We start from the raw sequence: 26,059 nt of genomic DNA on the forward strand, positions 1-26,059 counted from the left end.
CTGTGGTTGCCTTGGGCTGGTACAGAAGCACAAATCATCATGTACAACATTTTTAGCTACTTCTTTAGTTTAACTTTCCTTAAGGAGGAGTATTTATCAATGGGTGAAAGTGAAAGTTCACCATTTAATAAAAATCCCATAGAAATGAATGGAGAATGGCGGAATTTCACTCTAGTGGACTGTGGCGATCTCTAACTTCACTTTTTGATAAATATACCCCCATATGTGGCGAGGAGGCAACCCTAGGGTGGTGGGAAGTCTGGAAGAGATTCTTTAGGTTTAGGACTCTTTGGGTGATTTCTATTCTGTATTGTTGAACTACCTCGGTTTGGTTTTTCAGCATGGAAACATTACAATCACAGGAAGTTCAGAATGGGTACAAACACTTTTTCTTTTTTATGGTGGCGAGGGTTGCCACCTTTTCTGGAAAAAAAATACCGGCCTTCCTATATTCTTGCCGTTTTTTACTATTAATGAAATTGGCATCAAGCATCATTTTTAGCGGCCTGGTGGCAACCCTAATGGTGGCGTGTAGCAAAATATTACGGACATTAAAACTCCTGGCAGCTTCTTAGCCCAAGCCAATGCTTCCAATAGTCCATCTCTCTCATTAATTGTGCTATTATAGTAATCACCGGAGGTTTCCTTTAGAAAAATGTAAGAAAGAACAGGATAGAATAAAGCCGTATTCCCCTTCGTCGGACGTGGTCTCTCCCTGCTCCTGTTACATTATTACAGTGACGTTTCCTTTTCTGTGTGTGAGTTTGTTTTTTTTTATATACTTTACAAAAGTGATTTATGTTTCCTTTTTGCCAGCCCAAATGCAGAATAAAAAAAAATACAAGAAGCTTGTGACTCTTAATGCAAATGAAATCTGGTGGGTCGCGGGTCAGTCCACGTAACACTGATAGAAGCGGGGGTGGGACCGAACATTGGAGAGTCCGTGGGGTTTCGCATTCTCTGCTACAGACATGGCTTCGGGAAATTCCTAGTTTCAGCTGATAAGAGTTCACAAAACTGCCGCTCCTGAGGACCGTGGAAAAGAAAAGAAAGGTTGAGAGAACTCAAAGGCATCTTGGGGGTCCCGGGGGGAGCCAGCTGGAGGATTTTGATTGTAGTAAAAGCTGTCCAGTTTGTTTTTCTCACGAGAGCGGAACCAGCTGTCAGGGACGTGCCTTTGGCTTTAAAAGAAAAGAAAATGCGAGTGAGAGAGGAGAAAAATTAGCGAAATCGCTTCCCCGACACTGTCCCCCCACCCCCAACACGTATGTGGAATGTGCATGTTGCTTAGCACTGGGCCCAAGCACAGACACTGCTGTTTAATAACATGACACTTTGCTTATATTTCAGAGGTTTAAAGGGATACCGTCATGGGAAAATATGTTTTTTTCAAAACACATCAGTAAATAGTGCTGCTCCAGCAGAATTCTGCACGGGGATCCATTTTTCAAAAGAGTAAACAGATTTTTTTTTATATTTAAAGGGATACTGTCATGGGAAAAAAATCTTTTCAAAATGAATCAGTTAATAGTGCTGCTCCAGCAGAATTCTGCACTGAAATCCATTTCTCAAAAGAGCAAACAGATTTTTTTTATATTCAATTTTGAAATCTGACATGGGGCTAGACATATTGTCAATTTCCCAGCTGCCCCGAGACATGTGACTTGTGCTCTGATACACTTCAATCACTCTTTACTGCTGTACTGCAAGTTGGAGTGATATCACTCCCCTCCCTTTTCCCCCCAGCAGCCAAACAAAAGAACAATGGGAAGGTAACCAGATAGCAGCTCCCTAACACAAGATAACAGCTGCCTGGTAGATCTAAGAACAACACTCAATAGTAAAAACCCATGTCCCACTGAGACACATTCAGTTACATTGAGAAGGAAAAACAGCAGCCTGCCAGAAAGCATTTCTCTCCTAAAGTGCAGGCACAAGTCACATGACTGGGGGCAGCTGGGAAATTGACAAAATGTCTAGCCCCATGTCAGATTTCAAAATTGAATATAAAAAAATCAGTTTGCTCTTTTGAGAAATGGATTTCAGTGCAGAATTCTGCTGGAGTAGCACTATTAACTGGTGCGTTTTAGAAAAAACATGTTTTTTCCATGACAGTATCCCTTTAATTTTGATATCTAACATGGGGCTAGACATATTGTCAGATTCCCAGCTGCCCCCAGTCATGTAACTTGTGCTCTGATAAACTTCAGTCATTCTTTACTGCTGTACTGCAAGTTGGTTTGATATCACCCCCTCCCTTTCCTCCCAGCAGCCAAACAACAGAACAATGGGAAGGTAACCAGATAGCAGCTCCCTAACACAAGATAACAGCTGCCTGGTAGATCTAAGAACAACACTTCATAGTAAAATCCAGGTCCCACCGAGACACATTCAGTTACATTAAGTAGGATAAACATCAGCCTGCCAGAAAGAAGTTCCATCCTAAAGTGCTGGCTCTTTCTGAAAGCACATGACCAGGCAAAATGACCCGAGATGCACCTACACACAATACACTAGGGATGCACTGAATCCAGGATTCTGCCTTTTTTTTTTAGCAGGATTCAGATTTGTCTGGATCCTAATTTGCATATGCAAATTAGGGGCGGGGAGGAAAATTGCGTGACTTTTTGTCACAAAACAAGGAAGTAAAAAATGTTTCCCCTCCCCTCCCCTAAATTGCATATGCAAATTAGGATTTGGATACGGTATTCAGCAAAATCTTTCGTGAAGGATTCGGGGGTTCAGCCGAATCCAATATAGTGGATTTGGTGCATCCCTAAATATTACAAATAAAAAAAATACACTTGTTGGCTCAGGAATGAAATTTTATATTTTAGAGTGAATTATTTGCAGTGTAAACAGTGTAATTTAGAAATAAAAACGACATCATAAAAATCATGAGAATCCCTTTAAGTGATGTGGTCTTGTTTGCTTTGTATTTGATCATCATCCCTATCTCTCACACTCGGCTCATGTGCCACTTACCGTGAGCAGAGTTTGGGAGGAATGTGTGGTTGCTCCACCCTGTAAATGCCCAGGGCTTACCTGTGGGTGGGTGAACCCGTCAAGTGCAACTCAAGCACCCAGTTACTTGCAAATACTGAACTCACTGTGTATCTGCATACACCACAATGCAATGACTTCAGCCTTTGACACTTAAGGAAATTATTAAGACTACAGTTCCCATCATGCTTAGTGGTCCCAAACCAAACCAGCTGCAGCACTGCTTTGATTTAATTGGCAGGGTCATACAGATATTCTCCTTTAAAGGGGTTGTTCCCATTTGGGTTAACTGTTAGTATGGTGTAGAGAGTGATATTCTGAGACAACTTGCAATTGGTTTTCATTTTTTATTATTTGCGGTTTTTTAGTTATTTAGCTTTTTATTCAGCAGCTCTCTAGTTTGCAATTTCAGCCATCAGGTTTCTAGGATGCAAATTCCCCTAGCAACCATGCATTGATTTCAATAAGAGATTGTAATATGAATAGGAGAGGCCTGACTAGAAAGATGAGTAATACAAATTAAAATAACAATACATTTGTAGCCTTACAGAGTATTTGTTTTTAGATGAGGTCAGTGACCCCCATTTGAAAGCTGAAGAAGAGTCAGAAGAAGGCAAATAATTTAAAAATGATAAAAATTAAGTAATGAAGACCAATTGAAAAGTTGCTTAGAATTAGCCCTTCTATAACATACTAAACGTTAACTTAAAAGTGAACCAGCCGTTTAATCTCAGCAGTTGTCGGGCTCACAGTACACAATGGGGTTGTTGATGTTTTGGAGGATTCTGGGAGTGTGGGAAACATACAGGCCAGGACTGAAGCTGTGTGGAGTCACATGTAACAGACATGTTCAGCTCAGAGTTTATCAGGCCTCAGTGAGCAGCACATGCTCCGCGCAGCAGCAGCCTGTGTCTTTGCTCAGCAAACTGGAAGATCAGGAAAGGGGCGGAGTTTCAGCACTAAGCACAGGAGGGGCTGCGGCGTGTTCTCATAATAAGGGAAGGAAACAGGATTCCAGGATTGCACTGTTCTACACTTACATCTGTCATCCCTGTTCTACTGCATCCCTGGAATTGCAGCTCCCAGCATACCTTGTGAGCCAATGCCCTGCAGGTCCATAAATGGTGGAAACTGTAACTGCGCATAAAGTAAGAAACCACATGGACTCCAGGTGAAGTCACTCTCTACCTGACTTCATCATATCTGTGTTATTAACTACTGGACTCTGTCTCAGCTTTAGGGTCAGGGCACACGCTCAGATTCGGGGAAATTAGTCGCCCGGCAACAAACCTCCTCTTCTTCAGGGCGACTAATCTCCCCAAACTGCCTCCTGCCGCCTAGAATGTAAATCACCGGTAAAGATGGCACTCGCAGCGCTTCGCTTTCCAAAGTCACCTGAAGGTTCTTCGTCAGGCAACTTCGGGTGACTTCGGAAAACGAAGCGATCCGAGTGCCATCCCGCCGGCGATTTACATTCTAGGCAGCATGAGGCAGTTCGGGGAGATTAGTCGCCTGAAGAAGAGGAGATTTGTCGCCGGGCGACTAATCGCCCCGAATCTGAGCGTGTGCCCTGACCCTAAACAGCACAGAACCCAGAGCATTCCACATCCAAATCATCACCTCTTACTTATACAGCACAACTGTACAGACACAGTTCTACATTATTCCCATCAGCACCGGCCCAGCAGAGCTTACAATCTAATGTCCATGTCACATTCACACACACAGGGGTCAGTCTGACTGGGAGCCAGTCACCTGCCTGCATTGGCTCCATCCCAAACCCTGAGTTCCCTTCCTATACACAATTCATATTACCAGGGGGAATTATATACTGGCTGCACTTACACTCTACTTAAACTCTGTTACACTTGCCAGCTGGGAGAGGGGCCAAGCACATCCTGGCAAGGCAAGGGTTAATGTCGGTTGTGTTCCAAGATAGGAAAATAGCCGTTGCCATAGCAATGGCTGCAGCGCCTCCCTCCCATCCCCGTCAGGCTGATGATCATCATGTGCATCAGGCATAAAATAATGGGAATGGACAAAAAAAGAAAGAGAACCCCTCGGGGGGGGGGGGGGTGCAGGTTCCCCCCCTCTGTTGTGCTGATGATTTGTAACTTCAGGCCTGTAAGTAAAGCAGCTGCACGACCCTAGCGACTGCATTCAACTGCTCACTTACTGCAACTGCCGAAATAAACTTCACTCATAGAATTGCTCCACTGCCCCTGCCAAAATTTCTACAGTTTACAAATCAAGCCCTTCCCCATGTATGTGTCAGAACAATTAATTTAGTAAATAAGTTCTTCCCTTACAGTTAACTTCCTATTTTTAGTGTTTTTTGTTTTTTTTTAATATTAGCAGTTTTATACTGCTTATACCAGGCTTCTGGCTCAGAACTATCTGCAAACACAGGGTTAAGTGGCTGTAAAAGAGGTGCATAGCCATTTAGGGTCACTGACACTTGAGAGCTGCTGAGCAGGAAGCCTGGTATTAGCAGCTAATATCTCAGAGTCCACTAAAAATTGAAAATTAAGGAATTTAAAAAGGTGCTTGGAAGATAACTCATAATACATTTATATTATTTTTTTAAGTTTAGATCCCTTTTAAATAATCATGGGCACCAACACTGCCATGAACATTTCTCAGCAAATCCTTTAACTGCAGAGCTTACCATCTAAATTGCTGAGACACAGGGAGACTAAGTAGCGACTTGCCCAGTAACATTAGACACCTTTATATTCTGCAATCCATTAGGTTTCTTATCTACACAGAAACTGACCACCCTCCTGCCGTATTAATGGTTCACATTTAAGTTTACTTTTAGTGTGTTACAGAATGGCCAATTCTACGAAACTCCAGCAGAATTCTGCACTGAAATTCGTTTCTCCAAAGAGCAAACAGATTTTTTTTATATTTAAATTTGAAATCTGACATGGGGCTAGACATATTGTCAGTTTCCCAACTGCCCCCAGTCATGTGACTTAGGCTCTGATAAACTTCAGTTACTCTTTACTGCTGTACTGTACTATCAAGAGTGATATCACTCCTCCCCTTTCCCCCCCCCAGCAGCCTAAAGGTGGCCATAAACGTAACAATTACGATCTTTCTAGGAAAAGGTCTTTCCAAAAAAGATCGTTCATTTCAATACACACGTGTAGAGCTGAATCTTCAGATATAAATATAGAAACAATAGAATTCTACCTGTATCTGATGATTCAGCACTAACAATGGGCGATGTTCAGGTGCCTTAAAAGGCGCCCAAAATTTTTCACCCAGCCGATCGACAAGCCGATATATCCAAGTCTTTTGTCGATATCAGTCGGCTTTTTTTCCACCATACAAGCACCGAATATCGTACAAAATGTTTTTTGTACGATATTATCTGTGCGTCTATGGCCACCTTAGCAACAGAACAATGGGAAGGTAACCAGATAGCAGCTCCCTAACACAAGATAACAGCTGCCTGGTAGATCTAAGAACAGCATTCAATAGTAAAATCCAAGTCCCACTGAGACACATTCAGTTACATTGAGTAGCCTGCCAGAAAGCAGTTCCATCATGAAGTTTATGAAAGCACATGACCAGGCAAAATGACCTGAGATGCACCTACACACCAATATTACAACTAAAAAATACACTTTCTGGTTCAGGAATGACATTTTATATTGTAGAGTGAATTATTTGCAGTGTAAACTAGAAATAAAAACATCATAAAAATCATGACCGAATTCCCTTTAATTCTGCATTCTTCTCCTAAATAACACCAATCTGAAAAAAATGGACACCCCCATCCTCCCCAGTATGAGTGCTTTATATTAGGGTGCTGCCCTTATTTTAGGATTAGAATGGCATCAGACTTATTTGTTTGCAGTTGAGGAAGTTGAATGTATTGCGGCACACAATTAAAAAGCTGCCCCTGCAACTTACCTGATGCCGGAGCGAATTATTGGTCAGCGCCTGTGTCCCTGCTATGACATTGTTGTGTTTCGCGTGAACGTTGTTCACAGGTGGCAGTTTGGCAACCTTATTGGATTTACTGGTGTTATTGGTGATGCTGCTGGTGCCGGCCGAGCATCTCCGCTTCTTCCCCATGAGTTTGTCCAGGGAAGCGTGCGAGTGGGAGAAGCTGTTTTGTGAGTTGACAGTTTGCTCGCCAGCCTGATGAACGAATGGCCCTAATGACAGTGTGGAGTCACTGCTGTTCATGACCACGCTCATCCTCTTAATGGATTCCGCAGAGTTCCCCGTCGGAGGACCCCTCCCTGATTGGTCATGTTTAAGACTGACAGAGTTACATTTACTGTTCACAAAATTCAGGCCTTGGGACGAATTGGTGGTGGGAGAGTGGTGGGTCCCAGAGTTGAGTGCACAGTTTTTCCTTACAGACTCTGTGGAATGAGGGGGGTGCGCTAGCAGCTGGGGTGGGGAGCTAGTTTTCCGTTTCTTTCCTGAGCCACCACCGATGCTGCTGCTGCTGCAGTTTGTGCTGCTGGCTGGGGTTTCTTTAGGCTTGAGGGACTTGGGAGTCTTTAATTTTTGAGGCTTGTTGGAATGGGGGGAAGGTACAGGGGAAAGCACTGACGGCGTGGATGGTGAAGAAGACACTTGTCTGGATTGCATACTGCTGGCGGAGTCGCTGGCCCCCACAGGATGAGCGTTTAGTGTAGTTCCGTGTGACGAGACTTTGTCGAGGGACGCACAGGGAGAGGCGGCAGTCACAGAGGGAGAGGTCATGGTGCTTGGCGACAGGAATCCAGTGACGCCATGAGACACAGACGTTGCATTTGTGCTGCTCCGATGTGACAAATTGCTGGATGCCGGAGGGATTTTCCTAAAATGAAACATATATTTATACCTTTATAATCCAAAAAATCCATGAATATCTTGTAAATGATATCCTTAGAAACTGTGACTAGTGATGTCATCAGTTATAAACGGTGAGCAGTGATGTCATTTCTGTCACATGACTCATTAAAGCTTGTGTATTATAATAAATAAAGTTCCCCTTGCTGGAAAATATGAGGATATTAGAAGTAACCTCGGAGTTCCATGACCTTGTGTTTTTATATGGTCATGAAACTCCTGAGTAGTGAGTCATTTTTTGTCAAAACTCACGAAAACTTTTGTATTACAATATGAGGATATTAGAATACAAGAGTCCTCTGCACTCAACCCATTATCAATATATTTAAGACTGGCCAGATATGGGATGACTTTGACGTAGTTGTTCAGCTTAAATATATTGCAATATATGGACAAACAATCCCTGTTTTGTTTAAAGGGTAAGGCATTTTTCAGTAGCAGTATGCACAAATGTCTCTGTCTTAAATATATTGATAATGGGTTGAGTGCAGAGGAATCTTGTATTTGTCTATATGTATTTTGTGTTCACAGCCTCATTGCACCCCCGCCTAATGGTTTTAAAAATTAGTGGTGAGCACAACTTTCCCTTGTTTGTTATGAGGATATTAGAAGTCACCTCAGAGTTCGATGACCTGTATAAAAACACTTGACCTTCAGCCTGCTGTTTTTATATGGTCATGAAACTCCTTATCCTTTTATAATACACAAAAGCCATGAATATCCTGTAAATGATATTCTTATAAACGGTGAGTAGTGATGTCATCAGTTATAAACGGTGAGTAGTGATGTCATTTCTGTCACATGACTCACTAAAATTTGTGTATTATAATAAATAAAGTACCCCCAGTTGTAAAATATGAGGATATTAGAAGTTACCTCGGAGTTCCATGACCTGTATAAAAACCTTCGGCCTCGTGTTTTTATATGGTCATGAAACTCCTCGGTAACTAATAATATCCTTTTTCTATCCTTATTCTATCCTTATAATACACAAAAGCCATGAATATCTTGTAAATTATATCCTTATAAACGGTGAGTTCTGATGTCATTTCTGTCACATGACTCACTTAAATGTGTGTATTATAATAAATAAAGTACCCCCAGTTGCAAAATATGAGGATAATAGAAGTTACTTTGGAGTTCCATGACCTGTATAAAAACACTCGGCCTCGTGTTTTTATATGGTCATGAAACTCCTCGGTAACTTATATCTTTATTCACTATATATCAGAAGTTAGCTTTTACTGGCCTAGTCAGGCTACTGAAAGCAAATGAATGACTGGGCTCTCTGGGTAACTGGACCAGGGAAAACAGCTCTATTACTATAGGGAACATCTTTGTTTATAAAGTGTTACAAACCTTGGCACATCCTTATTAAGTAACCAGACTTCCTCTTTACCCTGATGCAATTAAAGGGGGGGGATAATATATATATATATATATATATATATATATATATATATATATATATATATATATATATATATATATATATATATATATATATATATATAATTGCCTTGTGCATTACCGATACCATATAGGGAGGGGTATGCAAGGCCGGAATATACATTTAGAAAAACAGATATTTGATTTTAAGCATTAAAGGGGTTGCTCATATTTTGAGTTAACTGTTAGTATGATGTAGAGAGTGATATTTGCAATTGCTTTTCATTTTTTATTATTTGTGGTTTTTGTGTTACTTAGCTTTTTATTCAGCAGTTTGCAATTTTAGCAGTCTGGTTGCTAGGGTGCAAATTACCCTAGCAACATGCACTGTTTTAAATTTAAACTAGCTTTACATAACATTTTTTTTAGATATATATAATGAAGACCAATTTAAAAGTGAATTTAAAGGACAACCACCCCTTAAAATATGACATACTGTAGAGAAAACAAAAGATCTGAGTTTGAAGGGTTTTTCTCTCTCTAAAGAGACCTTTGTAAGATTTCCTGTGGGTAGAGAAACTGTATTTTATTTCCCACAGCCCTGGAAATTGCATCTGCACTTTACAACCTTGCATGACTAATACAGGCTTGTGGTGCAGTTATTGGGGCTCATTTATCAACACTGGGTAAATTTGCCCATGGGCAGTGACCCATGGCAACCAATCAGATTAATGCATTCATTGTTCTACTTGCAGCTGGTTTAAAAAGCGAATCACTGATTGGTTGTTATAGGTAACACTGATTGGTTTTTTTATAGGTAACAAATTTGCCCAGTGTTGATAAATGAGCCCCAATAATTATCTTTTATTAATTATAGTGAGATTGTCCTGGTTATTCTTTATTCTGTAGGGCTGTACAAAGACTATGCATCATTCCCTGCCCAGTGGAGCTTACAATCTAAAGTCCTGTTCACGGACACTAGGGGCAGTTTTATCAAGAGCCAGTTAACATGCCTGTAGGTTTTTTGGGATGTTAGAGGAAACATTCAGACATGGGGGAAAACTCCTTGCAGTTAGTGCCCTAAATGGAATTGAATCTAGTAGGGATGCACGGAATCCACTATTTTGGATTCGGCCGAACCCCCGAATCCTTTGCGAAAGATTCGGCCGAATACCAAACTGAATCCTAATTTGCATATGCAAATGGAAAGGGGAAACCATTTTTTACTTCCTTGTTTTGTGACAAAAAGTCACGTTATTTCCCTCCCTGTCCCTAATTTGCATATGCAAATTAGGATTCAGATTGGGTTTGGCCGGGCAGAAGGATTCGGCTGAATCCTGCTGAAAAACGCTGAATCCCAAACCGAATCCTGGATTCGGTGCATCCCTAGAATCTAGGACCCCATAGCTGCTAGGCAGCCATGCTAATGATCACGATTCTGCTACTCTGACCAAATTGCAGCAGTAATGAGTACCTCCACATTTGTGAATTAAGATGCTTGTCCACCATCAAGTTGAGTGCACATCGGATGTGGTCCCACCGCTTGTCGAACACGTAATATCCTCTTCCAATCTGGCGGCTACCAAATGTGCAATACTGGAGGGGGGAACAAAACAAATGAGATGTGACCAGGTGTAATGAGTACATTTCTCTGCTTTGTCTTCATATGAGTATTTGTCAGGTGATACAAACAAAATGGCAGCTCCTGCTCGTGTTTATAAAGGGACATGGAATAAATATATGTGCATAACTTTATTATATATGTATGTGCCTAAAACTTACATTATCTATATATGGCCACCAGAAATAGTAGAGGTCTAAGGAGAAAATCTCAGCCAAGAGAAGCAATATGGCTGCTCCCATGTGCTTGACGAATCAGATTTAACCAGTTCTGGGTGAGAACAATGGAGACACTTACAGCTGCTGGTCGAGGGTGGTGATCAGAATAATGACAGTCCAGTTTTTCAGCAGACTCCTCCTTCTCATCCCCCTCACCCTCGTCACTAGATAAGCGACAGGTGGGCTCAGCAGCAGAAACTACCGGTTGGGGGGATTCGTGTAGAGACGGGGAGTCACTGGGGGCATTTCCACTGTGCGTTGCCGGGTAGACTGAAGGCCTGGAAAAAGAACAAAAATATAATTATACTGGATATATACACCTGTAGGTCTATATAAAAACATAGACATATTTATATTTATCCAGTCATACGGTCTTTAAATTGGAGGTGGAATAAATAAAAAGGACAAGTGAAGAAAGCTGTATAAATGATAGAAGACAGGCATTTTCTCTTTTAAAGGACCTCCAGAACCAACAAGTGTATTTAGTTGTAATATTAGTGTGTAGGTGCATCTCAGGTCATTTTGCCTGGTCATGTGCTTTCAGAAAGAGCCAGCACTTTAGGATGACACCGCTTTCTGGCAGGCTGTTGTTTCTCCTACTCAATGTAACTGAATGTGTCACAATGGGACCTGGATTTTACTATTGAGTGCTGTTCTTAGATCTACCAGGCAGCTGTTATCTTGTGTTAGGGAGCTGCTATCTGGTTACCTTCCCATTGTTTTGTTGTTAGGCTGCTGGGGGGGGGTGATATCACTCCAACTTGCAGTACAGCAGTAAAGAGTGACAGACGTTTATCAAAGCACAAGTCACATGACTGGGGGCAGCTGGGAAACTGACAATATGTCTAGCCCCATGTCAGATTTCAAAATTAAATATAAAAAAAAAATCTGTTTGCTCTTTTGAGAAATAGATTTCAGTGCAGAATTCTGCTGGAGCAGCACTATTAACTGATTTTGAAAAAAAACATTTTGTCCCATGACAGTATCCCTTTAAAGAGCAATGAAATATACCCGGGGGGGGGGAGACTATGGCTAGTAATATATACATCTGCATTTCCAGCAATGGGCCAGGACTGGGCATCACTTCTGATGATTTCTTCTACAAGCTTGTCCTTGACAATAACTACTGAATGAATGAGTCACGGGCCTTATTAGAGTAGCCAAGGCTGCCCAGCGGCAGGGCCACTCTCTGATTATACAGATCCAAGTGTCTCACAAGTGATACATATAAGGATAAAACACCGCCGCACACTGTGATACATAAAATAGCAACTGAGAGGGAATTTTATGAATCAGCTGTTTGCCTTGGATATGGTAACGGATAGCCTTGTGTCAATAGAAGGGCTCCTGACAATGGAATGAGGATTCGGTGTATATTGCTTCCTCTACATATTTCAGGTTCTACTTACCTATGTAAACATTTCTATATTTAAATCTTGCAACACCTACTGTATAATAAATATATATATATATATATATATATATATATATATATATATATATATATATATATATATACTGTATAATACATCAATGTTTTGTGTGTTTCAGCCTTAGATTTTCATTTCTTCCATATTAATAATTCTGCTTTAATTTCCACTGACCTAGTATTAAAGTGTGCTTCTGGACAGACTATGGGATCTCTCTGAACAGACTATGAGCAAACTTAGGGGACTGTTCCTGCTGAATTGTGCTTAGTACAGGGAATACCTATGCTGCCATAGTTTTATGGGATCTCTCTGTACAGACTATGAGCAAACTTAGGGACTGTTCCTGCTGAATTGTGCTTAGTACAGGGAATACCTATGCTGCCATAGTTTTATGGGATCTCTCTGTACAGACTATAAACAATCATAGCGGCCGTTCCTATATAATTGTGGTTAACAGTGAGTTTCTACATGTGCAGTTTTATGGTATCGCTTTATACAATGTTATGATTAAATAGCATAGTATATAGTAGAGACAATAGACGGGCTAAGGTGCCTGTGGCTAGTTACCCTAAGACAATGGCCTATTTAGGATAGCCTGTCTGACTAATATCTGGAAGAAGATGAGTCCAATGTCATCAGGTTTGTTTGAAGATCCTGTTGTGGTAGATCACACTCCCCTGACAAGTCTGCCTAGTGCCCTACTGTGATTGATTTGTTGATCCAGAGGGTCAAATTCAAACTTCAGGCAGAGCCAATAAAACCTTCACAGAAGCTACAGGATCAAGCAAGGATGAGAACATGACTATACATATTCATTAAAAAGAAAAAATCAAGGTATGGTGGCCCTTTAAAGGGATCCCCATAAGTCATTCCCTTGTCCAAAAAGAGTTTTTCTTAGATATTGTTCAGAGAATGCTTCCATGGTGGCTTACCCCTCAGAGACGGCACAAACTGGCAGAAAGTGAGCCTGAACAAATTGGTAGACAGGGTTTACAGCACTCAATTGACTAATGTAAGCGTGTAAAGTAATGTTATTAATAAAAAACAACACTACTCAGTGTCTGCACCAGACTGGCACTCTAAGCCTGTACTCTTTGGTGTTTTCTGGCCCCAAACAATCCTCCTTGGTTCATGCCAAAGTATCCACAGCATATTGTTACCTGTTTAAAGGGGCAGTTAACATCAAGAAATTGCTGTCCCACATTCGGAATGATGCATTACCTTGGAAGACTGGAGTTATGAGGCTTGGCCTTATTGGTTATTGAAGGCTTTGCTTCTGGAGAAGTAAGTCCATGAGAGTTTTGGTGCAGTTCCTGGGAAGATTTTGAAGGTAAGGGATGCGGTTCCCTGAGCGCAGGCGCCTGCTGCTGATGTTCAGAATGACGAAGCAATTCCTTTTCCCTCGTCTTGTTTTTGTGCTCTGCTAACAACACGTCGAAACGCTTCTTGCGCCCTTGTACTGCTCTCCGGTAGCCTAAGGAATGTGTCTGCAGAAGGAAAAGACAAAGATCAGATCCAATGCAACTGCCAATCACTGTTCAGGGTATTGGCAACAATTGAAACAGAGGTTAAAAGAGAAATAAACACAAAAAATGTATATTTCTAAAAATGCCACATTTTATATACTGAACTTATTGCACCAGACTAAAGTTTCAACATACAAAAAATTATATCAAAAGATATATGTCCCAAGGCTCATCTTCAGTAAAAATATTCAATTTTTAAAAAGTATGATACATACTGACCCCACATGGCCACCTGACGCGTTTCGCACCCTCCGGCGCTTAGTCATAATTTTTCTTCGCCTTTAAAGTAATTTTGCCCACATGATTTGCACTTCCACTATAGGGTAGAACTCTACTGTGTGGCTCGAGCCGACACGCCGCCATGCGATGAAACGCATGCAACAGATTCGGATGTCCTGAAGATACATGAAGTGCAGGAGAAATCGCAGGTAAGAACTACATTTATCCGACTGTCTGATGAAGACACAGCGTGCAGCGTTTTCATCCGACAGTCGGATAAATGTAGTTCTTACCTGCGATTTCGCCCTCACTTCCTGTATCCTCAGGACATCTGACATGTCGCATGCGTTTCATCATATGGCGACATGTCGGCTCGAGCCACACAGTAGAGTTCTACCCATAGATCACTTACCCTTTAGCTAGACTGGGAGTGTTTCCATATTTGTAGCTTGCTATTTTGGCCCCTTGTACAAAAGGCAGAGGTACAGTGTATCTACACAATGCAATTGCCAGATATAAGATAGTTTCTCCTGGCAGCCGCAGGGGCAATTTATGAGGGTAGGTTGGTGCTTTATAAACAGAATATACAGATTATTAAGTATAGGACTTACCTTGCATGTCAAGGATCTAGTGCAGGGCTTCTTGGTTTCTACATCGACAACACCACAGTGTATATCAGGGTCAAACTCTCGATCTATAGAAAGCAAAGAAAAATCTGTGATAATGTCCCAAAAGCAATTTACATCTTAAAGGCAAAGTACACAGTGTCATTTGTCTATTTTTCTGTTACCAACTGACGCCAATATATACAGGGTTTTCATAAAGGACCACATTCATTAGTATTACTTCATAATAATACATTTTACTCCATAATGCTTCAATAATGCTATATAGGAGTATAGGAGTTGCCATAGACAGTACAGTATGAGGGTATAGCCGATTGTGTGCCCAGATCATTCCTTCTCTGTATATTTGTATTTATACATATGGGAGGAGGAGGTGCCATATTGATTCCCTTAGACAGTACAGTATGAGGGTATAACTTATTGTGTGCCCAGAATATTCCTTCTCTGTATATTTGTATTTATACATATGGGAGGAGGTGTCATATTGATTCCCTTAGACAGTACAGTATGAGGGTATAACTTATTGTGTGCCTAGAACATTCCTTCTCTGTATATTTGTATTTATACATATGGGAGGAGGTGCCATATTGATTCCCTTAGACAGTACAGTATGAGGGTATAGCTTATTGTGTGCCCAGAACATTCCTTCTCTGTATATTTGTATTTATACATATGGGAGGAGGAGGTGCCATATTGATTCCCTTAGACAGTACAGTATGAGGGTATAGCTTATTGTGTGCCCAGAACATTCCTTCTCTGTATATTTGTATTTGTACATATGGGAGGAGGGAGGTGCCATATTGATTCCCTTAGACAGTACAGTATGAGGGTATAACTTATTGTGTGCCCAGAACATTCCTTCTCTGTATATTTGAATTCATACCCAAGGGTAGGAGCTGTCACGTTGCTTGCCTCAGCGCAGTAATGCTCCATAGATACCAAAACAAGTGCCATATGGAAAAGCCATTATTATAAACCAAAAGCACATTTCCATATATCACCCAACACAAAGGCTCCTTGACAGATAAATGAAAGCAACTCCTCTCTAATGGGATTGCCTTATGCAGAGAGTCTTTTACCTGCGACCTCTGGAGCACATCTGCTGGAACCTTTGTGATCCAATGTCATTTAATGGTTTCTTGTTTCAGAGAGACGGAGAGAATGATAAGCTGCTGCGGGGACAGTGTGAGGGGCACAAGACAGACACCCTAAGGTTGTCACTGCTGGTGTCCCAGGGCTCTTTTTAATGGCCAAATGGTGACACTTTTCCAGTTGTGTGGCATGTGGGCGCCAGTACCTGTACTGTGGCTGGTGTGTGGCTACTAGTCCCCATGCTCATGGTGCCAAATACAATTCTCAGTTAATTCACTTTGTTCCAGCAGATTGTAGTATCAATCCTCAAACCAACTTTAAAGGACGAATAACATAAAAAAAAATCTTAACATTTTTTTTTTTTTTAGACTACAAAGAAAAAAACCCCACTAAAACAGATTAAACTTTCAAATTGCAAAGTCTTTATTAAGAAATAACTTACCGAAACTCCGCTTGCGCTCCTCTTCAGAAAAAGGGACACGGCGGTGATCAATCGTGTAGCACTCGATTTCTCATCGCCTATAAGGAAGACAGGGAGGAGAAATCGAGCACCTCATGATGGATCGCTTTCTGAAGAGGAGCACAAGTGGAGTTTCGGTAAGTTATTTCTTAATAAAGACTTTGCGATTTGAAAGTTTAATTTGTTTTAGTGTTTTTTTTTTCTTTGATATATTCTAACAAATTTTTTTTAATTTTTTTTTTAGATGTTACTGGTCCTTTAATCCTGGATGTCTGTTTCCTGTACCAGTCCAAGGTGCAACAATTCCAATATGTAGAAATTGGATGGAAACTGACCAGGAAAGAAGCAGTGCTATGCTTAATAAAAGGATAATTTGCAGCATAGTAGAGTCCTGCGTGGGTCCCAACCCGCGACCAGCAACATGCAACCCGGGCTGGTAACCCACATTCTTACCCGCTTGGACCCGCTACCCGACCCGCAAGTACCTTTTCCAAAACCCGGACCCGCTGACCATCAAGAATCAGGAAGTGCTGTCATTGGAAACCGGAAGTGACATCATCGGAAGTAGGCGTGATCAGAAAAAAAGCAGTAAAAATCGCTATTGAGAAGACCCCCGACCCGCAAAGCCGCCGACCCGCGTCTATACCTGCACCCGGAACTTCTACCCGCAGGGTAACGCAGGTTTTTGCGGGTAGCCAGCGGCTACCCGACCCACTGCAGGGCTCTACAGCATGGCACATGCGCCTTTCCTGGTCTGTTTCCGTCCAATTTCGAAGTATGTGGTGCAGTGCAAATGTCTCAGTCACAACTCACACTTTTCAGGCTTGTGGAAGACTAAAAGAGAACAGTTGGCCAAACAAAGCACATAGAACAATGGCTCCCACAATGTATTGAGGCCTATGGTGCACTCTCCCGCCAGTCAGATAATCCAGACAATTAATATGCAAGTGTCCCAGGCAAAAGCTCCACTTGTTAATAGGGAAAAGCCATGGGGGGGGGGGGGGGGGGAAGACAGATTTTTGACCAAGGAGCTGCTGTGCTCTTTATACTGTAGAAGTAGCAGAAAGTCTGCTGAGTAATGGGTGTGAGTGTTCACAATAAGGGGTATCAGTCTCTCTCCTCCCCCCCCAGACTCTGCCAAACCCCATGCTGACATAGGTCAGCAGTGCAGTGTATAGATACCCTGTTGCTTTTATTATACTAATATATCACAGCAGGGATTTGCAGTTCCACCTTGTAGGATCAACCTTCAGTCAGGGTCCATTTAGCTTGTTTTTGCCCCCAAATTTACCCGAAGTAAGAGAAGGAAAGGCTAAAACTAAGTAAGCTTTATCAGAAAGGTCTATATAAATACACCAGTAAATCCTCAAAGTAATGCTGCTCTGAGTCCTCTGTCAAAATAAACACAGCATTTCTTTCCTTCTATTGTGTACTCATGGGCTTCTGTATCAGACTTACTGTTTTCAGCTTAAACCTCCAGGGCATGGGCTTGAGCATGCTCAGTTTGCTCCTCTCTCGCTCTCCCTGCTGTAATCTGAGCCCAGAGCTATGAGTGAGCAGGGAGAGACTCAGGCAGGAAGTGAAGTCCCACCAAGCTAATATGACAGCTGCTATCCTAAACAAATAGAGAGAGTTTCTAGAGCTGTTTACTCAGGTATGGTAAAGCATTCTACAGAATAAATATAACTTGTACTATTGTGGCTAATCTATTGGCAATAAACTGTTTGCTAGCTTTCCTTCTCCTTTAAACTATGTTTCATGTGTATGTAGGATAGCAAACTGTCATTCTCCCCAAATCTCACCCTGACTTTAGCCTGAGCCACCTTGCCATTGATCCAGGCGCTGCAGGTGGGCCAGGCACACAGTTTGGGAAACACTGTATAAGAGAAGTTTTATTTGAATTTAAGTGCCTATGAGGCACATTGCTCAGTACTTGTAGAATTACCATAAGTAACATGTTATTATCAAACGGAGAATAAGGGGCCTGAATTATAACTTTCACCAATAATCACTGGCTAATGTTAAAGGAAACGATAGCCCCCAAACAATGTAGGTCTCTATAAAGATATATTGAATAAAACCGCTCATTTGTTAAAACCCTGCTTCATGTAAATAAACCATTTTCATAACAATATACTTTTTTAGTAGTATGTGCCATTGGGTAATCATTGGGTAATCATAAATAGAAAATTTACATTTTACAAAATAAGGGCCGCCCCCCGGGATCGTACGGTTCACAGTGCACACAAAGATACCATACATGTTAGGTCACATGAGCCAATTAACAGACAGAGTTGTGTCTTTTGCTTCCACACTTCTTCCTGTTACCGTTAGAGCTGCAGTATTTCTGGTCAGGTGATCTCTGAGGCAGCACACAGACCATCACGAAATAGGGGTTCAAGGCAAGAGATGTAAAAGGGCAATATTTACTTAAATATATATATATATATACACATTTGGTAAGATTCTTTAATATGTCACTTAATATGATATAAATCTGTTGCTTAAGCATTCATTTTGGGGGTATAGCGGTAAGGGAGCAGTTGCCTATAAATATTTAAAGGTCTACAGCAGTGTCCCCCAACCAGTGGCCGCTGCCATTAAAATGAATTTATTTCATTATATGGTCCCACCAACATTCCCTATCAACCACACAGTCGTTCTAATGACAGACTGGAAGGTGAATTGGAAAGGGTCTTGTCTGAGACAAACATACGTTTTTGTTTCTCACAAGCTTTTGCCAAATTATTCCTTTTTTTTTCCAAATTTGAATTTTTCTGAAAATTTTGAATTCTGGCTTATTGATTCTCTTAACATGGTGGAATTTATTTTTAGAAATGTGATGAATTCTTGCTGTGGATTATAGCAGCTCTGGAGTGCAGAAAGCCTGGCATGGAGTCAGTGAGAAACATTAGCAAAGCAATAGCGTGGGAAAAACATTGTAGCCAAATGTGAACCTTTTTAGAAATACATGGGAATTAGGGTTGCCATCATTTCTGGAAAAAAATACCGGCCTTCCTATATATTTGTCTTTTTTTCCCTATTATAACATTGGAATCAACCATCATTTTTACAGAGGAATAGGATTTTTTTTTCCTTTGAAAATGGGAATTTGCATTACCGTATATACTCGATACTAATTTTACCTACGAAAACTGGGAAAACTTATTGACTCTAGTATAAGCCTAGACACAACTACGGCCCTGTCTCCCAGCAGCGCACCTTCCGCCAAAGAGACTCCCCCAGCGATCGACCGGACTTCTTTGCAAAGTTGATGGTGACAGAGAATTGTGCAGAGAGTGCTGTGTGTCATAAAACCATCACTGATCTTTCGTATAACCAACAGATGGCGCTGTGTGATATTGCAGTCACTGTTATTCTTTCATATAACCAACAGATGGCGCTGTGTGATATTGCAGTCACTGTTATTCTTTGATACGATACAACCAACAGATGGCGCTGTGTGATATTGCAGTCACTGTTATTCTTTGATACAACCAACAGATGGCGCTGTGTGATATTGCAGTCACTGTTATTCTTTGATACAACCAACAGATGGCGCTGTGTGATATTGCAGTCACTGTTATTCTTTGATACAACCAACAGATGGCGCTGTGTGATATTGCAGTTACTGTTATTCTTTGATATAACCAACAGATGGCGCTGTGTGATATTGCAGTCACTGTTATTCTTTGATACAACCAACAGATGGCGCTGTGTGATATTGCAGTCACTGTTATTCTTTCATATAACCAACAGAGGGCGCACTGTTATTCTTTCATAAAACCAACAGAGGGCATTGTGGGATATTGCAGTCTCTCCCCAAGTGAACTGTTGGTATAGGAATGATTAAAAGTCACTGCAATATCGGCTACTGCCCGCTGACCCGAGTATAAGCCGAGGTAGACTTTTTCAGCACATTTTGGATGCTGAAAAACTCGGCTTATACCCGAGTATATACGGTATTTTAACAAACAAATACAGCCCTAAAATAAATGCTAAGCTGGCTATACTTAGGCAGATTTAAGTTACCGAGTTGGTCCCTTCTGACTGTTTTGGCAGCTTACCTGCCCTTGTATGGGCCCTCCCCAACTGCCTCCCTCATAGGTATCTGCCCGAAAATCTATTGGACAGGTTTGAAAATCCTGTTGGGATGAGTGGAGCATTATGTGTATGGCCAGCTTTAGGTGAATTATTCATAAAGTGAAATAAACCATTCTTAGCACCTTTTCATTTGGTCTTCATTTTTTATAGATTAAAATTGTTTTGCTTATCTATCTGTTCAGGCCTCTCGCCCAGTCTTTTGGTCAAGCCACTGCCTGGTTGCTAGTATAAAGTGAACCCTAACAACCAGTTAGCGGCTTCAATTACAAACAGAGCTACTGAACAAAAAATAAATAATTGCGCGCGCACACACATATAATATATAGAATTAGGGATGCACCGAATCCAGGATTCGGTTCGGGATTCGGCCTTTTTTTCAGCAAGATTCGGATTCGGCTGAATCCTTCTGCCTGGTCGAACTGAATCCTAATTAGGGGTGGAGGGGGAAATTGCGTGACTTTTTGTCACAAAACAAGGAAGTAAAAATTGTTTCCCTTTCCTACCCCTAATTTGCATATGCAAATTAGAGTTCGGATTTGGTTCGGTATTTGGCCGAATCCTTTGCGAAGGATTCGCCGAATTCGGCCGAATCCAAAATAGTGGATTCGGTGCATCCCTAATAAGAATGAAGACCAGTTGCAAATTGTCTCTGAATATCACAGCCTGTGTCAGACTATAAATGAATCTTAAAGCTGATGTAGACCTTTAACTATCACATCTATAACATGGGCCCCACATTAGCTGGTCATGGAGGGACGAATTCATGTACATACAGACTGGGGGGGGGCACCGTTTTTTTTCCCGGTGTCCCACTGGCCCACTTCCGACTTTGTACTGATATATTCTTTACTACATTGTAATGCAGAAAGATCCTTTATCTGCACATGGCAGCCCTGTTCATTTCCCTTATTTTATTACACCTCAAGCCAATAAATGTGCCAAACATGTTTTTCCCTTTGCCTAGCGACTAATTGCTGCTTTATTTCCTCATGTGTGATAAGCAGGAACCATTATGATCAATATTAACTCTCTTTTACTGGCTGCCAACTCTCTGTTTCCAATAGGAATGCACTATTTTGTGATTTGGCCAAAACCTACATTTTTTTTATTAAGGATTTGGCTGATTAATGAACCAAATTCACATATGCAAATTGCAGCAAGTAAGCGTTAAAAAAATGGAACGAGTCAGAAGAAGGCAAATAATTCAAAAAATATATAATGAAGACAAATTGAAAATTTGCTTAGAAGTAGGCATTCTAGGGATGCACCGAATCCACTATTTTGGAATCGGCCGAAGCCTCGAATCCTTTGCGAAAGATTCGGCCGAATACCGAACCAAATCCTAATTTGAATGTGCAAATTAGGGGTGGGAAGGGGAAAACATTTTTACTTTCTTGTTTTGTAACAAAAAAGTCACGCGATTTTCCTCCCCACCCCTAATTTGCATATGCAAATTAAGATTTGGATTCGGTTCGGCTGAGCAAAAGGATTTGGCCGAATCCTGCTGAAAAAGGCCGAATCCTGGTCAAATCCCGAACCGAATCCTGGATTCTGTGCATCCCTAGGCCATGCTAAAAGTTAACTTAAAGGCAAACCACCCCATTTAAGCATCTGTTTTGGCTGAATCTGAATACTGTGGAAAAAAGCCGAAAGTCATTCTTGTCCTCGGTGAGTCCCTAGTTTTAAAGGGGCAATATACGGAGTAATTAAGGGAGTGAATCCATTTTTCAAGCCAGTCTTGCCACTAGAGGCAGTTCTTTTTTGGAGTGTATCAACATTATTTAAATTAACTTGAAATTAACTTTTTCGTATACTATAGACAGAACACACACATCAATAATGCAGTACATTGTATTCAAGCAAAATTTGTTTACTTCACCAACTCCAAAAGTGATGCTCAATCCAAAAAAACTAAAAACTAGGGATGTACCGAATCCACTATTTTGGATTTGGCCAAACCCCCGAATCCTTCATGAAAGATTCGTCTGAATACCGAACCGAATCTTAATTTGCATATGCAAATTAGGGGTGGGAAGGGGAAAACTTTTTTTACTTCCTTGTTTTGTGACAAAAAGTCACGTGATTTCCCTCCCCGCCCCTAATTAGGATTCGGATTCCGTTTGGCCGGGCAGAAGGATTCGGCCCAATCCGAATACTGCTGAAAAATGGTGAATCACAAACCGAATCCTGGATTCGGTGCATCCCTACTAAAAACAATATAAAATACCCTTGTGATTTGACCAGGCCAAAAACCCACTTTTACAGATCAGATAAGGAGCACAGGGAAGAAATATTAAATATCATATACCTGTGGGATTACACAGCAGGCCTATGACACGGAATAAACTCTTACCAAAATTCTAATTGCCACTAAATCAGTGTCCATTTATTAAAGGGGTGGTTCACCTTTAGGTTCACTTTTAGTATTTCATAAAATGGCCAATTCTAGGCAAGTTTTCAATTGGTCTTCATTATTTATTTTGTATAGTTTTTTTTTTTTACATTTTTTGCCTCTTTCCAGCTTTCAATGGGGGTCACTGACCCCATCTAAAAACAAATTCTCTGTAAGGCTACACATTTATTGTTATTGCTACTTACTATTACTCATCTTTCTATTCAGGCCTCTCCTACCCATATTCCAGTCTCTTATTCAAGTCAATTCATGGTTTCTAGGGTAATTCGGACTTTAGCAACTAGATTGCTGAAATTACAAACTGCAGAGCTGCTGAATAAAAAGCTAAATGACTCAAAAACAACAAATAATAGAAAATGAAAACCAATTGCAAATTGTCTCAGAATATCCCTCTCTACATTATACCAATAGTTAACTGAAAGGGTGAACAACCCCTTTGAGGGCAGAGACACACGCTGCTATTTAGGGAGATTAGTTGCCCATCGACAAATCGGTTCTTCTTCGGGCGACTAATCTCCCCGAACTGCCTTCCCGCCGGCTAGAATCTAAATCACCGGCGGGATGGCACTCAGAGCATTTTGGTTTTCCGAAGTTGCCTCACGAGGAAACTTTGGAAACTTCGGAAAGCCGAAGTGATCCGTGTAACACCCCACCGGCGATTTAGATTCTAGCCGGCGGGAAGGCTTTTTGAGGAGATTAGTCGCCCGAAGAATTGATTTGTCGCTGGGAGACTAATCTCCCGAAATAGCAGCGTGTGCCCTAAGGGTGACAGACAGAAAACACAGGCCTTTGATATTTGCCTTGCAATAGCCACCAACAAAACAAACATCAGCACGACACACACAATATCTCTACCTGACAATCTCTTGTGTAAATATTTCCTGTTGTTCGTGTCATCGGGTTTCTTTTCGGAAAACGGCGTGGTGGAGAGAATGCCTTTACCATTTGGTATGTGTCCAGGGGAAGGCAAGGGTGGCTTTGGTATTGATGGACAATTAAGGCCAGTCTTTATTGAAGAGCTCACAGTAGAAGAACAGGCAGGACCAGCAGTAGATTTTAACATCCCATCGATCTTTGGGTTCGGATGAATCTTTTCCACTTTCACAGATGGTGTCATTCTGCAGATGCAAAAAAAAAAAAAAAACAACTATTAGGCAAGTGGCCAACTGGAAACACAATCAAAGGATGGACAATGATACCTGTGCCACTTATATAGAGATATATGCAAGATATAGAACTATACAAGGGTCACTTTGGGGCTGGTTCGGTCTCTTAAATAAAAGCAGCAGAAAGTCAATTTGGCTACACTATTTCAAGAACCAAAGTCAGAACCCCCAGTGAACATAAATGGACAGACACTGCTTTCAGTAGCAGTTAAAGGGCAACTAAAGTCAAAATAGAATAATGTTAGAAATGCTGTATTTTGTATACTAAGTATAAACATGAACTTACTGCACCAGAAGCCCAATTAAACAAATGATTTATGTTTTTAAAGTTGGCAGAGGGGGTTGTCATCTTGTAACTTTGTTATACATCTTTGCAATAACAAGACTACGCACATGCTCAGTGTGGTCTGGCCTTCATTTGAGAGGCTATGCTTAGGGATAGTCATAAATTATCATAACAGCACAAGTCAAATAATATCTGCCAGAAGCCGATAAAGGAAGACTGATTGATAATCAGAATATACAGACTGCACTGGGTCTGTGGATACAAATTGTTACAGGGAAACAAACAAAGCTGCTGGAGTTCTGGAAAGTAAGGTGGGGGTGATCGTTTCCCTGCACAGCAGTTAGGGACCATCTGAAGTTTCCTGCTGCAGCTGTCAGAGCAAGTAAAATGAAGGGTGAATTTCACTGCATACAGTCAGGTTTCTTATAAAAATGGTACAATTTTTTTAATTAAAGTATATTGGAGATAGGTTTATTTTCATTAAAGAAAGTAAAAATTGGATTTTATTTTTTGCCTTTACATCCCCTTTAAAGGGGTGGTTTACCTTCTAAGCAACTTTTCAACTGGTCTTTATGTAGTTTCTTTTTTTACAGTTTTTTTTTAATTATTTGTCTTCCTTTTCTGACCCCATCTAAATTGCTCTGTAAGGCTACAAATGTATTGTTACAGCTACTTTTTATTACTCATCTTTCTATTCAGGCCTTTCCTATTCATATTCCAGTCTCTTATTCAAATCAATGCAGGGTTGCTAGGGGAATTTGCACACTAACAACTAGAAAAACTTGAGAGCTGCGGAATAACAAGCTAGTAACTCAAAAAACACAAATAACAAAAAATGAAAACCAATTGCAAATGGTCTCAGAATCTCTCTCTAAATAAGTGATCCCCAACCAGTAGCTTGTGAGTAGCTCGGATGTTGCTCCCAGTGGCCTCAAAGCAGGTGCTTATTTTTCAATTCCAGGCTTGAAAGCAAGTTTTAATGGCATAAAAACGTAGTATAGCGCCAAGCAGAGCCTCCTGTAGGCTGCCAGTCCACATAGGGGCTACCAAATAACCAATCACAGCCCTTATTTGGCAGCCCAGGAACTTTTTTCATGCTTGTGTTGCTCCCCAACTCTTTTTACATTTGAACGTTGCTCATGGGTAAAAAAGGTTCAGGGACCCCAGCTCTAAATAATACTAAAAGTTCGTTTCAAGGTGAACAACCCCTTTAACTTAAACAGGAGGTTTGTAATGAGTCCATATTGGAAAGCTGCTTACAATTACAGGTATAATACCGGTTATCCAGAATCCTGGGGTTTTCTGGGTAATGGATCCTTCCACAATTTGGATCTCCACACTTCATGTCTACTAAAATATAATTCAAGAGTTTGATAAACCCAATAGGTTGGTTTTGCCTGCAATAAGCATACATTATTGGATCGAGTACAATATACCGATTTACAGAGAAAAAGGAAATAATTTCTAAAAAGTAGAATTAAAATGAAGTCTATGGGAGGTGGCCGTCCCGTAATTTGGAGCTTTCTGGACAATGGGTCTTTCTTTAGGCAAAATAAATTTTTTACATTTTTGTCATTCCCATGCACAAATAATGTGCAGTCGGCTGCATCTGAAACACTGTTGCACAACCTATAATTTATGTGGCA

The 26,059-nt window shown here is 40.9% G+C and overlaps 1 protein-coding gene across 4 annotated transcripts in view; it reads right to left on the bottom strand.

Moving 5' to 3' along the window:
- Nucleotides 1-294: 294 nt before the first annotated feature.
- Nucleotides 295-26,059, bottom strand: part of atxn7.L (ataxin 7 L homeolog) — a 119,140-nt gene continuing 93,375 nt past the window's right edge. For 3 of the 4 annotated variants that reach the window (XM_018256712.2, XM_018256714.2, XM_041589275.1), the window contains 7 exons: nt 23,817-24,079; nt 14,878-14,960; nt 13,743-14,008; nt 11,171-11,369; nt 10,727-10,848; nt 6,928-7,831; nt 295-1,181 (listed from right to left, as the gene is read on the bottom strand). In XM_018256712.2, coding sequence (XP_018112201.1) covers nt 1,164-1,181; nt 6,928-7,831; nt 10,727-10,848; nt 11,171-11,369; nt 13,743-14,008; nt 14,878-14,960; nt 23,817-24,079 — 1,855 coding nt within the window. In that variant the 3' untranslated portion in view covers nt 295-1,163. 4 annotated transcript variants of the gene reach the window in all.

The sequence above is a fragment of the Xenopus laevis genome, chromosome 4L (genome assembly GCF_017654675.1).
Source record: "Xenopus laevis strain J_2021 chromosome 4L, Xenopus_laevis_v10.1, whole genome shotgun sequence".
Classification (NCBI taxonomy): domain Eukaryota; kingdom Metazoa; phylum Chordata; class Amphibia; order Anura; family Pipidae; genus Xenopus; species Xenopus laevis.